Source organism: Centroberyx gerrardi, chromosome 16, assembly GCF_048128805.1.
Source record: "Centroberyx gerrardi isolate f3 chromosome 16, fCenGer3.hap1.cur.20231027, whole genome shotgun sequence".
In the NCBI taxonomy this organism is placed as follows: domain Eukaryota; kingdom Metazoa; phylum Chordata; class Actinopteri; order Beryciformes; family Berycidae; genus Centroberyx; species Centroberyx gerrardi.
Window position 1 is genome coordinate 11,518,165 of NC_136012.1, and position 12,913 is coordinate 11,531,077.

At 43.8% G+C, this 12,913-nt stretch overlaps 2 protein-coding genes across 2 annotated transcripts; one reads left to right on the top strand and one right to left on the bottom strand.

Moving 5' to 3' along the window:
• The first annotated feature begins 1,851 nt into the window (after positions 1-1,851).
• tlr1 (toll-like receptor 1) lies at positions 1,852-5,041 on the top strand. Its single transcript, XM_071908474.2, has 2 exons — positions 1,852-2,006; positions 2,418-5,041. Exon 2 carries the CDS (start codon positions 2,425-2,427, stop codon positions 4,825-4,827), a length of 2,403 nt encoding a protein of 800 aa, XP_071764575.2. The 5' UTR covers positions 1,852-2,006; positions 2,418-2,424; the 3' UTR covers positions 4,828-5,041.
• A 174-nt stretch (positions 5,042-5,215) lies between these two features.
• Positions 5,216-12,912, bottom strand: ints10 (integrator complex subunit 10). The gene is made up of 17 exons (XM_071908478.2): positions 12,451-12,912; positions 12,244-12,311; positions 11,827-11,930; positions 11,527-11,666; positions 11,351-11,432; positions 11,097-11,237; positions 10,752-10,926; positions 10,016-10,185; positions 9,731-9,870; positions 9,440-9,593; positions 9,128-9,210; positions 8,500-8,655; positions 7,674-7,782; positions 7,461-7,540; positions 7,147-7,309; positions 6,832-6,925; positions 5,216-5,866 (listed from the first exon to the last, which is right to left on the bottom strand). The coding sequence occupies exons 1-17, from the start codon at positions 12,577-12,579 to the stop codon at positions 5,710-5,712; spliced, it is 2,145 nt and encodes a 714-aa protein (XP_071764579.1). The 5' UTR covers positions 12,580-12,912; the 3' UTR covers positions 5,216-5,709.
• Between the last annotated feature and the right edge of the window lies 1 nt (position 12,913).

A 12,913-nucleotide genomic window follows, 5' to 3' on the forward strand; every position in this document is an offset into this window, starting at 1 on the left:
ACTGAAGAAGCGTACCTTGTTTCAGAAATCCGCTTGAAGGGGGGAGGTGGTCTCAGTCGGAGCAGCTGTTCTCTGCGGGATCAGGAGTCGACTTGTGAGAGGCATGAGATCCATGGTGGTGGAAGAGGGAAGAGAAACGAAGGAAATCGAACAAGTGGAGCTGAGAAGTGGTGCAGTGTCCATCTGACAAGCCTCTAACCTGGTTAGACTTCCCTATCTCTCCCTTGGTGTTCTTGCGCTCCCACTCAGCCCCTCCCTGCCCCATAATGTTCACACATACAGAGGCTGACTCATAACTACACGTTTGTATTACTATATCAGTGAGGACGTTCCATTGAATTGTTTTCATCTGTCATTCCCTAGCCCATAAATCTGATTGGTAGACACCCCATCCTCCCCTTACTTTAACTCTAACCCCTACGTCAAAAAATACCCTTTCCAAACACACACACACACACACACACACACACAGCTTTAAGCATGCTGTTGATTGCTGCGGGAGGTTCTTTTGTCAATAATTAGCTTGTACTCTGATCTTAGTTCCACAACTAAGATGTAGCTCACATTGCTCTCTCTTCCAACACACACATACATACACACAGCGCTCTACCCCATGCGTGTATCCTGTGCTTATCCAATTCTTTGCCTTCGTAAATGAAATTTGATCAAAACCTCCCATTCAATCGTTCTGACCTTTTCCACCCAAAGCTCTCCTCTGCTGAAAAATTACAGATCCTCAGCCTCAAATGTGAAACATGGTTTGAGCTGGAGGACACATTTCCAATACTAAATCACATGTCCAACACATATCCAACACATTTATTGAATAAGAGGCAAGGAAAATACAATCTCTGTGGTCAGATGGCCAGATTGCGCAGAGCATGCCCTCAGTGTTATTCCAAGATTTGATCAAACCATGACAGGTGAGAACAGCCACACCAGCTCATTTGATTCAGTTTAGCTCCACTTGTACTATGAGTAACAGCCAGTGACCCAAGCAACCAGCAGTGCTGTTAAACTGAAGAGGAGGCCATTGCAGAGAAGCGTGTGTTTGCGTGTCTTTCAGTCGATTTGTCTGTACATATGCTTGTCTTTGATCAAGCCACCCTATCAAGAATAAAACAGGATTAAGCCCATCAAAAAAAACCTTATCCCATCCTCCTTCCTTATGGCAGCGAGCATAGCCCTCTAGAGTAAACAGTGTAGTTGCCCAGGATACACACAGCCTCAAGGCATCAGTGAGTAAATTAAGTAGGGGAAGTTGGGGAACAGTCATCCACCACATTTGACTGACCTCAGTGTGGTCGCTATAATACTGCAGAAAAGAGGCTCTAAAAACACTGCATTTTGATCAACAACCTGCTCAGTTTTATAGGAGCAGGTAATCTAACAGATATTTAGTCATGATAACAAAATGTCAGATGTGTAAATGAGATTATTTCTGTGATGAGCAACACTGCCATGAATGTACCAGTTGCCCTTGTTTCTTTGTTAACAAGAAACAAACTGAAAGTGACTATTGTGAATTAAGACATGTTTTCACCAAAACTGAAGGACATCATTCAAATGTAGCCCCATAAAATCAAACCAAAAAGATGATTAACTCACTCACATTTAAATAAAACAGTATAATTACTATCTTCACACTTTTGTATCATTTTGACTTCTAAATATTTCGTCTTGAGGCATTACAAAAGTTTACTCTGGAACAAGTTTTCACAGCCAGTATTTCATTAAAGAGGAAGTGAAAAGGAGATGTACATGAGGAAAGAACCTGAGTGATCTGATTCATTGCTTTCATTTCTGTGTCTGTTTCCTCTCAACTCTATTTACTGTAACATCACCAGTAGCAATATCAGAGAAAGAGGGAGAGGAACAGAAGCAGACCCTACAACTGGAAAAGATTCAGATTTGACGGACTACAGCACATCAACTAACTAAAAATAAAAAACAAACAATATATCAAGCATTGCTTTGACTGGAAGATCTATTGGAGATCAGTACAGGTTAGTGTCCTCTTTTGTGTGTCTCTGTTAGTTAGATAATATTTTTAAATGTCTTTTATTGAGCAAAATTGTATGATGTGTAGATGCATAAGTAAACAAAACGTACAACCTTTATAACAGGCTTTAAACTTGTCACTGATGGAAGACTATCTATTTAGGTCTATTTTCAAACAATAAGGAGATAGCAAAAATATTAAGAACAAACTGGAAATCAAAATTTAAATTAGCATTAATCCAGTCAATAAAAACTTTTTCTTTTTTTTTACAAATTATTTTACAATGTATTACAATTACAATATGTATTACATATTTTTTTATTTTCACAAAGAATTTTACAAAGCCACTGTAACCTCAGCAGTGACAGAATATATGTTTATTTTCCTCATTATCTCCTACTTACTTTTGTTCCAGTCAAGCGATGAGGCCTGTGACGGCTACTCTCTGGGCGGTGGCCATGTTGGTGGGACTTAAGCAAAGCACCTCTTCCTCTGTCATCATAGACCTCTCCTCCAAAAACCTCTCCTCTGTCCCAAGTGACCTGCCAGACACTGTTGAATTTTTAGACCTTTCATGTAACCACATACGGCAGCTACACCGAGGGGACTTTGACAACACTCCTCACCTGCGGTTCCTCAACCTGTCATGGAACACCTTGGAGGAGATTGATCCGGAGACGTTCCGTGGCACGCCGCTCCTGGAGGACCTGGACCTGTCGCACAACGGGCTGCAGAACCTGCTGGATCAGTGGTATCTGTTCCACACAGAAAACCTCCAGGTGCTGAACTTGGGCTACAACATGTTCCTCACTATGACCCTGGGGAGTGAGTTCAGTTCCCTTGTAAAGCTTGAGAGATTAACACTTGGAGCAAAAAACATCAGTGTGGGTGATTTCAAGAATATTTCTGTGGCGAGCCTACGCACACTGACCCTTTGTCTGGAGGACGACTTTACCTATGAAGAAGGCAGCCTGAATGATGTCCATGCTAAAAGGCTTCAGATGGCCTTGAGCAAAAAACAAACAATGGACCGAAGCCTGATCACTGATGCGCTGATGCAGTTTGATGAGGTCGAGTTGATGGGTTTGACAGGTGGCTACAGTAACCTAGCTGAGCAGCTGAGCGAGAGAAAGGAAATCCGCACTTCACATGTCTATCTCACCCACATATCAATCAAATGGGAAGAACTTACTCACTTTGTAAAGATGGTTCTACTCTCCTCCATTACCCACCTGAGCATCTCTGACGTGGCCCTGTTCCAGCTACCTTATCGAGACACTGTGGTGAGCAGGACATCTAAACTGAAGTCCTTCACAGCCAGAAGGGCTGTGGTGAAGTCTTTCTTTTTTTCACAGGAGTGTGTATACAACTTTTTTATCAACTTACCAGTGGAGAGCTTGGCAATCTTGGAGACGTCTATCATACACATGACATGCCCAAATTACCAGAGTCCTATTAGACAGCTGGACTTTTCCAATTGTGCTCTTTCTGATTCCCTCTTCTCTAGAACGGAGGGTCATGAGACCCTGGAATGTGAGAATCTGCGTAACTTGACAAATTTGATTCTGAGAGGTAACAATCTCAAGAGCCTTCAGTTGCTGAGCAAACGTGTACAATATATGAGCTCCCTGCAACATCTGGACCTCAGCCTCAACTCCCTGACTTATGACAGTCTGGTGGAATGTGTCTGGCCACCCAACATCACCCGTATGAATCTGTCCTCTAATGGTCTGACAGACTCCATTTTTAAATGTCTGCCGAAAAAAACAAAGATACTGGACCTCCAGAACAACCAGGTTTCTGTGGTACCATCATCCATCTTGAAACTGGACTACCTTTTGGAGCTGGATCTAAGTGCCAACCGGGTGAGGGACCTACCATCGTGTGACGGTTTCCCTGTACTGAATATACTTCTGCTCAGGGCAAACTCCCTCCATGCCCCATCTGTGAGCAACCTGAACAGCTGCCCTCAACTGAAAATCCTGGATGTCAGCCACAACCCCTTCACCTGCACCTGTGCTCTAAGGAGTTTCAGAAGTCTTGGCATCAGGTCTGAGAGGAATGGTCACAAAGGAATCCATCTGCTGAGCTGGCCATGGGCCTATTACTGCAGCTACCCAGAGGCCTTAAGGGACTCCGCCTTGAAAGACATCCAGATCCCAGAGGTCTCCTGCAATGTTGGCCTTCTAGCTGCCACTATCTTAGGCCCAGCGGTGGTACTGATTATTGCAGTGGTGACCATGTGCCACCGTCTGGATGTTCCATGGTACATGGGCATGATCTGGCAGTGGACCAGAGCCAAACACCGTGCCAGAACCCAGCAACTTCGGCCTGAAGAACTGGTGGGAGTCGAGTTTCATGCTTTTGTATCCTACAGCCAGCATGATGCTGAATGGGTGCAGAATTTCCTCCTCCCCAACCTCGAGGGCCCTGCAGGAGGGCTCCATATCTGCCATCATGAGAAGAACTTTGTGCCAGGAAAGACAATTATTGAGAACATCATCCGCTGTGTGGAGAAGAGCCGGCGCTCTGTGTTTGTGCTCTCTGCACACTTTGTCAAGAGTGAGTGGTGCCACTATGAGCTATACTTCGCCAGCCACCACCGCCTGTCTCGGGGCCCCGACAGTGTTGTCCTGGTGCTGCTGGAGCCTCTGCCTCAATACCTGATCCCCTCCAAGTACTACCAGCTGAAGGCCATGATGGGCAGGCACACCTACTTGGAGTGGCCCCAGGACAAGGCCAAGCACAGGCTCTTCTGGGCTAACCTCAGAGCTGCCCTACAGGCAGACCTGCCAGATGCACCAGTCAGAGAACTGGAGGAGTGACTGTGGGAGGGAGACCAAGAGAGGAGGCAGGGCAGAGAGAGCAGGATAGAGAAAGGGACAGAGGCGGGAGTGGGTAGGGGGAACAGGGTAAGAGTGAGACATTGGGGTGCTCAGGAGAGACTGAGCGAAAATGAAGGGTGTAGATTTTCTAGTCCACTTCCTTAATACCTGGTCATAACCCCTTGAGCCAGGGTATCTCCTTTGTAACCTTGCAGTATGAGTTGAAAAGGAAACTGATGTGTGGTGTGAGATCATCTAGATTGCGAGATTAGCATTAATCATACAATGCCAAGTCAACTTCTTCAAACCAGTCAGTGGACATTTAATGTAAACATTCATTTAACCAACCATTTGATCAAGTCTGTAACAAAAACAATAAATCTTTACCTAAGAATATCAAAAATGCGTTTGCGTTTCTTTCCCACAATCTCAGAATGTCCTGAAAACTCATGTTGTGGTTAAGCACAAATCATTCACTAAATGACAGAAACATATGCCATCTTGACAGACCACTTTTTGTTTTACCAGTACAAAAGAAAACTACACACATACTATGAACATGGTCAAAACTTACATTATTATTATTCAGAGAATGTGTTCTCTCTCCAGCTGTCTGAAAGCAGAAATCCACTTTTAAAGGCAAGGAGGATGGAACAGGCATATTCTTTACATAAGAGCTTCTTCATATAAGAGTCTACCGAAGATGAATGTAGATCTAGAAAATGGTGTGTGTCTTATGTTGGTCTCTGAGGCTGTTCAGGGAGAGCTGTTGGGGTCAAACAGTCAGTCCGTCTGTATGACAACACAGTGAGCAGAACTGCTCCAGACACATTGTGCCTGGAGTATCAGCTTTAAAAGTGTTCAAAAGTCATGAGCCAGGTGTCAAGGTAGAGACTGGATGATGATGATCTTCTCGTTGATGCAGAAGCGGTGGAGGACGTTTAGCAGGTTCTCTCCGCAGCGCGACACCTGTCTCTCCATGGCCAGACGGAAATCCTCCTTCACTCCTTTGGTGATTCCTCGAGTCACTGTGTGGTGTCTGCAGGAGTGAAGGGATAAACAAACAGCACATAAAGTAAAAAGAACTGTTACTAATGTAAGCTCATTTGTCAATAAGCATATATATTGTAAATGTAGTTTAGAGACAGAGACCTATGTAATAGCAGAGAAAGACACAAAACATGAAATACAAAAACACTAATTTATAAAAATGATACAAAATTCATGGAAAGAACCTGTTACTGTTACTTTTTGATCACATAGCCAAATTAACCAGTCAAAATCTGGACAAGAAATGTTCAATCATCAAAAATCAAAACCACATGAAACATGTCCACAAATGAAATGAGAACAAGTGTTATGAAAAGGCAAAAAACTAAACTGACTGTATAACAAGACCAACAGCATCTCCAAATAACAACAACAACAACAACAACGACAGTGATGACCACAGAAAAAGGAGCAATGGCTCAAATAAACAAACGCCAACAGGAAATCAAAGAACGACTAACTCTCGATGTAAAATGACAGGCCCAAATCAAAATTGGGGAGATGACAAGCCTTGAGGTGGGGGATGAAAGAGGGGTGACTGGTGTGTGAGGGGGGGAGGGGGGCTGTGGGAGGAGGGGCCTGGGGTACCTGTCCATCGTCTGCACCCCTTGTAGCAGAAGGGTATTTAACTCCACCCCCAGGGCGGGACTAGGGTTCCTGAGGGACAGCAACATTCAACAACTCTCAGTCAGTGAGGGTGCATTCAAGTGTCTTAACTTCTACAACAATGAAAGGAAGAGCTTGATAGCAGCTGTTTTACCATAAACCCCTTTCTCTTCCTTAATGCCTGCTCCCATAACAGCATTTTCAAATTGGAAGTTAATTTTTCCCCACAGGCCATGTCTACCTAGATCATCAAGCAATATCACAATTCTCTGTAAAAACACACCAACAGAACGGGAGTGTACAGAGTCACAGTGCCGACTGAAAAGGCGTGAAACAGGAGGAGCTTACTTGATTAGCATTCCCTGATTGGGTAGCAGCTCCAGCTGGATCCTTCCCCCTTCTGGAGTACGCAGGTAGGCAAACTCCTCCAGCATGTCAATGTCTGGAGAAAATTATGAGCTTATGGAAACTAATAAATGTCCAAGACAAGAGACGCAGACAAAGAAAAAACAAGAAATGGTTCTGTAATCGGTCTATATATTTGTTAAATCATTCTGAGCAGGGGCTATTCAAGTTTTGTGAATAATGTCCAAACTATAGCTATGCACACACATACACAGACACCAGATCTAGAACCTTTTGATGGCAGGTATGGAAGGATACTAGTGACGTAGTTGAAGAAATTCTCATACTGAAAGCTTCCCTGCTGACAGATCTTATCAACTGCCTTTAGAAACAGCATCTCGCCCTGTGGCCAGTCGTACTGCAGCAGCACCACCACATGACCAAGCGACAGGTCGTCACGATTGTCTGTGAAGGCACGCAGCTGATTGGCCAAAACAAAGGAGAAAGTGGGTTAACCAGGTTTTACGTCTCATCAATCTAAAAATCCCTCAGTCCACATACTGCATAATAACTGCCTGTTTTGGATCCCAACCACTAAACTTGTAGCTTTTACACAGACTTAACTTAAGTACCTTGAAGCAGGCCAGCATCAGCTGTAGACAGAAGGGCAAGATGGCTTTGCTGGTGCAGGGAAGCAATCTTAGGTCATTACCTAGCAGTGACAAAACAAGAGGCACTTGAACAATAAAAAAAAAAGTTCATACAAGGGTATATTTGGTGTAAATCTCACGTGTGTCATAAGCTGCATATCGGTTAGAATTTGCCTGAAAGCAGAAAGTGCTCACCCTTCCTTGTTTTGCTCTTGACTTTTCCCTGCTCCTCTGGAGTCTTTACTTGTTCCTGGTTTGGGGGAACCAGCCCACCGACTACATCAAGCAGCTTCTCACAGGCCATCTGATGAACACATACACATACATACATCACATGTGTAAACAGAACAGGACTGTTCCTTAACTTTCAACATATGTTCAAGGACTGGACAAAGTGTGATGGAGTTATGGACAAATTGATGGACCAATAGCTTTTCTGAAGTGTAATGGTGGCCATATTCCAGTTAGTACACTTCGGCGGGTTTCTAGATCATTAATGTGTCAGTCAAATAACGCTATGTTGAAAATTTGGTATAAATAGAGCAGAAGAGAGAATTTGTAGAGCAAGACAACTGTATATTCTACCAAATCTCTAGTACGGCCCACAGTATAGGAGTTTCAGCCTTTTAAAACTATAACGCCTCCCTCAGGCCAGTTGGTGTAATGAATACATTTTTGTGTCAGCCCCACAGAGCATTATTTCTTCTTGAACGGAAGTAAGGATGTGTGACACAAACACAAGTATATAGACACAACAAGTACAATGTATCTCAGCAGAAGTGGGATTTAATTAACAAGACTGTAAATCACAGTTTTCAACAAGATGCAATGGGAACAGTAACTACTGTTCTACTGTTCAATGGTATAATTCAAAACAATATATGTATAAAAACTATATACCATTGGAAAAGATAATAGAGGGGTGGAGTAAGTATGTAGCCTGTGTTTGTGTATCTGTGTTCGCTTGTACCTACCCACTTCTTGTGTGTGTGTGTGTGTGTGTGTGTGTGTGTGTTCATACCCTGTACTCTCCCAGTGCGTAGTGGCAGGAGGCCTGCTGTATCAGGGCCCTGTGGTGCTCCAGGCTGATCTGACCTGAAGGACTCTGCTGCCCAGGCTGAGGCTGCTGCACTGCAGCCATCTGGTGCAGACTGGAGAGGGCCTTACGGTACTGGCCCTGGACACACACACACACACACACACACACACACACACACACACACACACACACACACACACACACACGTTGATGGTCAACTCAACAGACACATGGATACATTTTCATATAAACATATATTTTCATATGATGTAAATCCATTTATCTTAATACTTTCATTCATTTTTCTCAATATGTTCCACTGGTTGTAATTATCAGTATTATGTTTTATAACCTCTATTTGCTCTATTTTTATTTATATCCTAGCCATTGCTATATCCAGTTCTTTGCTGCTGCTGCTGCAAGTTTCTCCACAGGCATCATTAAAGTTTAATCTATTAATCTATTTAATCTATTATTAATCTATTAATATAAATGGATAAAATGTGTTGATCCTGAAGGTAGCACAATATGAGCACATATTACAGAGCATAGGTAAAGTTGCAGCTGGTGTCTTGCCACAAAAAGAAAAAAAAACATGACTATTTCTTACCTGGTATATGATCATATCAGTGAGGAATATTCTGAACCACAGCCAGCTGTCTGTCTTCCATGAGGCACAGATCTTCTTGAACTCTGGGAGGAGTGTTCAAATACAAAGTTGGAAAAGCATAGACATGATGAAGAATGTCTTGGAGAAAGGAAAAAAAGCTTTCTTAAATCTTTTCCTTAACCCTCATCATAGAGAAGTAATGAGTAAGCTTACAACAAAAGGAAAATGTAAGGCAAACTGAATGCATCCTTATGGAACTGCCATGGAGTGAATGGACCCCATCTGACACATCTGAACAGAAGAGGGGCTTACCGGTCTCCAGGCCGTCGTGGGAGTGAAGGAGGTCCCAGCTCTCCCTCGCTGTGCGGAAGCTCTCCAGAGTCTCTGACCAGCCGGGCATCTCAGTCTTGTTCACCAAAATGTGTCGACCGCGGCCCTTCCCCAACCCTTCCTCATCATCCGAGCTCTGTGGTGACACACACACACATACATATATCCAAACATGTAAATGCACACTGAGGGATCCATTTGTAGGATGGACAGGCAAACATACATGCTTGTACACACACATTCTTGTGCATTCAAAACAATCTGTCCTCTCACCATAGTCTTCTCTCTCCCATCTGCCAGTTTGCGTTTCTTATGGGCATGTTTCACTGCCCCTCGCTCCACCTCCACGTCATTATACACCGAGCTCAAATCCTCCAGAAGGATCCACGGCCCCGAACTCAACGCATTCACACCTGCCAAACATCAACACATTCTTTGATCAACACATTTCACTGAAGAGACTTTGCAGTTACACGGCACTTGCGTCTCGGGAAATAGATCCCGCTTGACTTGAGTTAACATGCAAACCAACAAATAGGGAAACAGGTAGAGTCTGACCCTGGAAGAGTGCGGGCTGTACGGCGGAGACGTAAAGGAAGGCGCTACGGAACAGGACCAGCGCAGCACAGATGACCACCTGGCTACAGCAGCGTGACCTGGTGTCTCCTTCCAGACCGGGCAGGTAGCGACACAACTCCTTCACCCTCTGCAGCATGTCCACGTAACTCCTGGCACGTGGTGTACACACACACACACACACAGAGGGAGAGGCAAAGAGAGAGAGAGAAATAACCTTGTAAATAAAAGTGTGTAAGACCAAGACCAAGACCAAGACCAAAAGTGAAAAAGTGAGAGTCGTGTGTGTTTTAGATAATTGAAAAATGTTCTACTTTTTCTGCTAATCAAATTCCATTGTAGGCACACTGGAAATATCTGGACGTGACGTTACTTCCTCTACGTTTGGCCAGTTATCCACAGAAATAAATAAAATACAACATCAAACAACAAAATGGGGCCAGAAAGGCAAGGTAAGTTACATTGCCAAAAGCTGTTTTTAAACAGTGTTTAAGGTTTTTTTCCTTTAACATATTGATACTGCAGTATCTTGCACTTTGAGGTTGTTTATGTAGCTCCAAAGCAGGTTAAGTCATCTCTACACAAAGTACACATGCTGGGCTAAATAAGACTCCAAGCAACTTGTAATGACTTTCCTGTGGAATGAGCAATATATATTGATTCCAAGAGGCACCTGAATACAAAACAACACTGAAGAACAGGCAGACAGCTAGAGTACCTCTGTCCCTTGTCTCCCTGCCACTCACAGCGCGCCCCCACCACAGCCAGGATGTCCAGCAGCCTCTCCCAAGGTTCTGCCACCACTGACGACTTCTCTGACAGGCCGTCAATCACATAGCGCTGGGAGCCACGAGACACACTGGGAGACTTCAGAGACCCGCCTTCTTGAGAGCCTAAGGCAAAGGAAAAAAATCAGATCCAGATAGAAAAAATCCAGATACGGAGATAAACCCAACAGTGGGAGAAGAAACCTGAGATTAAATTTTTCACACAAGTGAGGGAAAGCAAGAACAATGTCAACTGCTTGAGAATGCGGCATCTTTGCACCACATTGCGGCTTTACCCTGTATCTGTCCATCAGGTGAGGGCCCGCGGGTGACGTAGCCAATGTAGAATTCAGCCGCTTTCAGCATGTACTTCTGCAGCAGGCTGGCCGGCAAGCGCATGTCCACGTTGTTTATGATCAAAGGAAGGACATCACACACTATGTAGAAATAGTAAGGCAAAGTTAGCATGTGAAAAGTTACTGCAATTAACATTTGTCGTTTGCACCTGAATGAAAAGCAACAGATGTCTTAACATAAGTAATTCTCTGACCGAAAAGTTTCCTGAAGCAGTTGACAGGAGTCTCCAAGTTCTCTGATGTCTCCGCTTCCAACAGCGTCTCTCCAAGATTGACCTGAACATAAAGCAGAGCGTTACCAGTGACCTTTTCCATGCTATTTACGCTAGATTCAAATGTTAAACATGAGCGGTGCGGTATTAGTGCGTACCCCGTGTTGGACCACAGACTCTGGGAAGCGCTTAAGCAGGAGCAGCAGCATCTCAGCCTTCTCCAGAGTGTTGAAACACTGTTCTGTGGCCTTCAGCAGCATCTCACACTGCACACGGCCAGGCAGCGTCTCAAATAGCCCTGCAGGACACAAACAGGTACACACACACACTTTAGACTTCTGAAACAAACACTGCTCCTCTTCGACCGCCTTGTGGACACTTCTACATCTGACACTCCTCACAACAACGGATGGCCTGTATACACACATCAAGGCAGTTACAATATTGACTTCCCTTACCTCGTAGGAACTGTGCATGTTTGTCCTGACAATCACTGCGCAGGGCAGCTGTGATGACACTGATCTCCCGCCAAACAATGGGCTGCTCTGGAAAGTTTATAAACCTGAGAGACGAAGAACACATTGCCAACTGTTATGGCTTAGCTCCTTTAAAGATGCTGACACAGTTCACTTCGCATGACACTAGTACCGATATGGCTCGTATGCAAGATCACATGCTAAATAATCAATTTGTCAGAGTTTTTAAATAAAATTAGCTTGTTATCATCAGTTTAGACAGCAGAATTGTGTCAAGTTATCCCAAAAATCACCATATCATCACGATATGATTCCACTTAAAAGATGATAAACGATAATATTGAATTATCGCCCAGCCCTACTCGTATCCATCAAAACTGTAATTACACTTTCACTCACATGTCATACAGCAGTCTGCCTGCCGAAGCTGTCCTTTCTGCATTCCGCTCTATGATGTACATTTCATACTGCAAAGACAAGTCAACAAAATCATTAAATCTGGGACACATACTGCATGTGTGACACAGTTAGACACATACTGTACATGCCGCTACATCCGTATCATAACGTTAATCACTGACTGAGCAGGTAGAAGGTTAATGTCACCTGTATGTTGAAGTCTGCAGGATAGAGGGTTCGGGCGGTTATAAGCCAAGCTTTGGCTGCACAAGGGTCATCAGAGACAAGCTCCCGAGCTCTCTTCACCAAGAACTCACAGTCTTTTTGCGCTGACATTTCAGTTGAATCAAGCGTTTAGTCCCGAAGGCGAATACTGACAGCACACGTACCTAACGCGGCGTTTTACTGCATACAGTTGTCTTCCATGTACCTCAAATCTCCGTTGCCCAGATTTCAAGTGCAAGATTTAAGCTAATGCGAGCTGTTCCGCGTTTAGGGCAACTGTAAGTAAATATATATATAACTTTAAACAGACATATGTGCTTGAATTACTCAACAGACCGTGCTCTATCGTCCGGTAATCGCATACAAATGAAGAAAAATAAGAAAAGTTTAAAAAAAATGTGAGAAACTGTAGCCAGTCAAAGCTAATCCTTTATTTATCGTCACA

Bases quoted from the DNA above. Each gene is read 5' to 3' on its own strand.
- tlr1 (XM_071908474.2), top strand. From the start codon at position 2,425: ATGAGGCCTGTGACGGCTACTCTCTGGGCGGTGGCCATGTTGGTGGGA.
- ints10 (XM_071908478.2), bottom strand. From the start codon at position 12,579: ATGTCAGCGCAAAAAGACTGTGAGTTCTTGGTGAAGAGAGCTCGGGAG. The intron at 12,312-12,450 runs GTGACATTAACC...TTGTCTTTGCAG, and splicing joins CTGCAGACTTCAACATACAG to TATGAAATGTACATCATAGA. The intron at 10,927-11,096 runs GTAAAGCCGCAA...CCTTTGCCTTAG, and splicing joins ACCTGATGGACAGATACAGG to GCTCTCAAGAAGGCGGGTCT.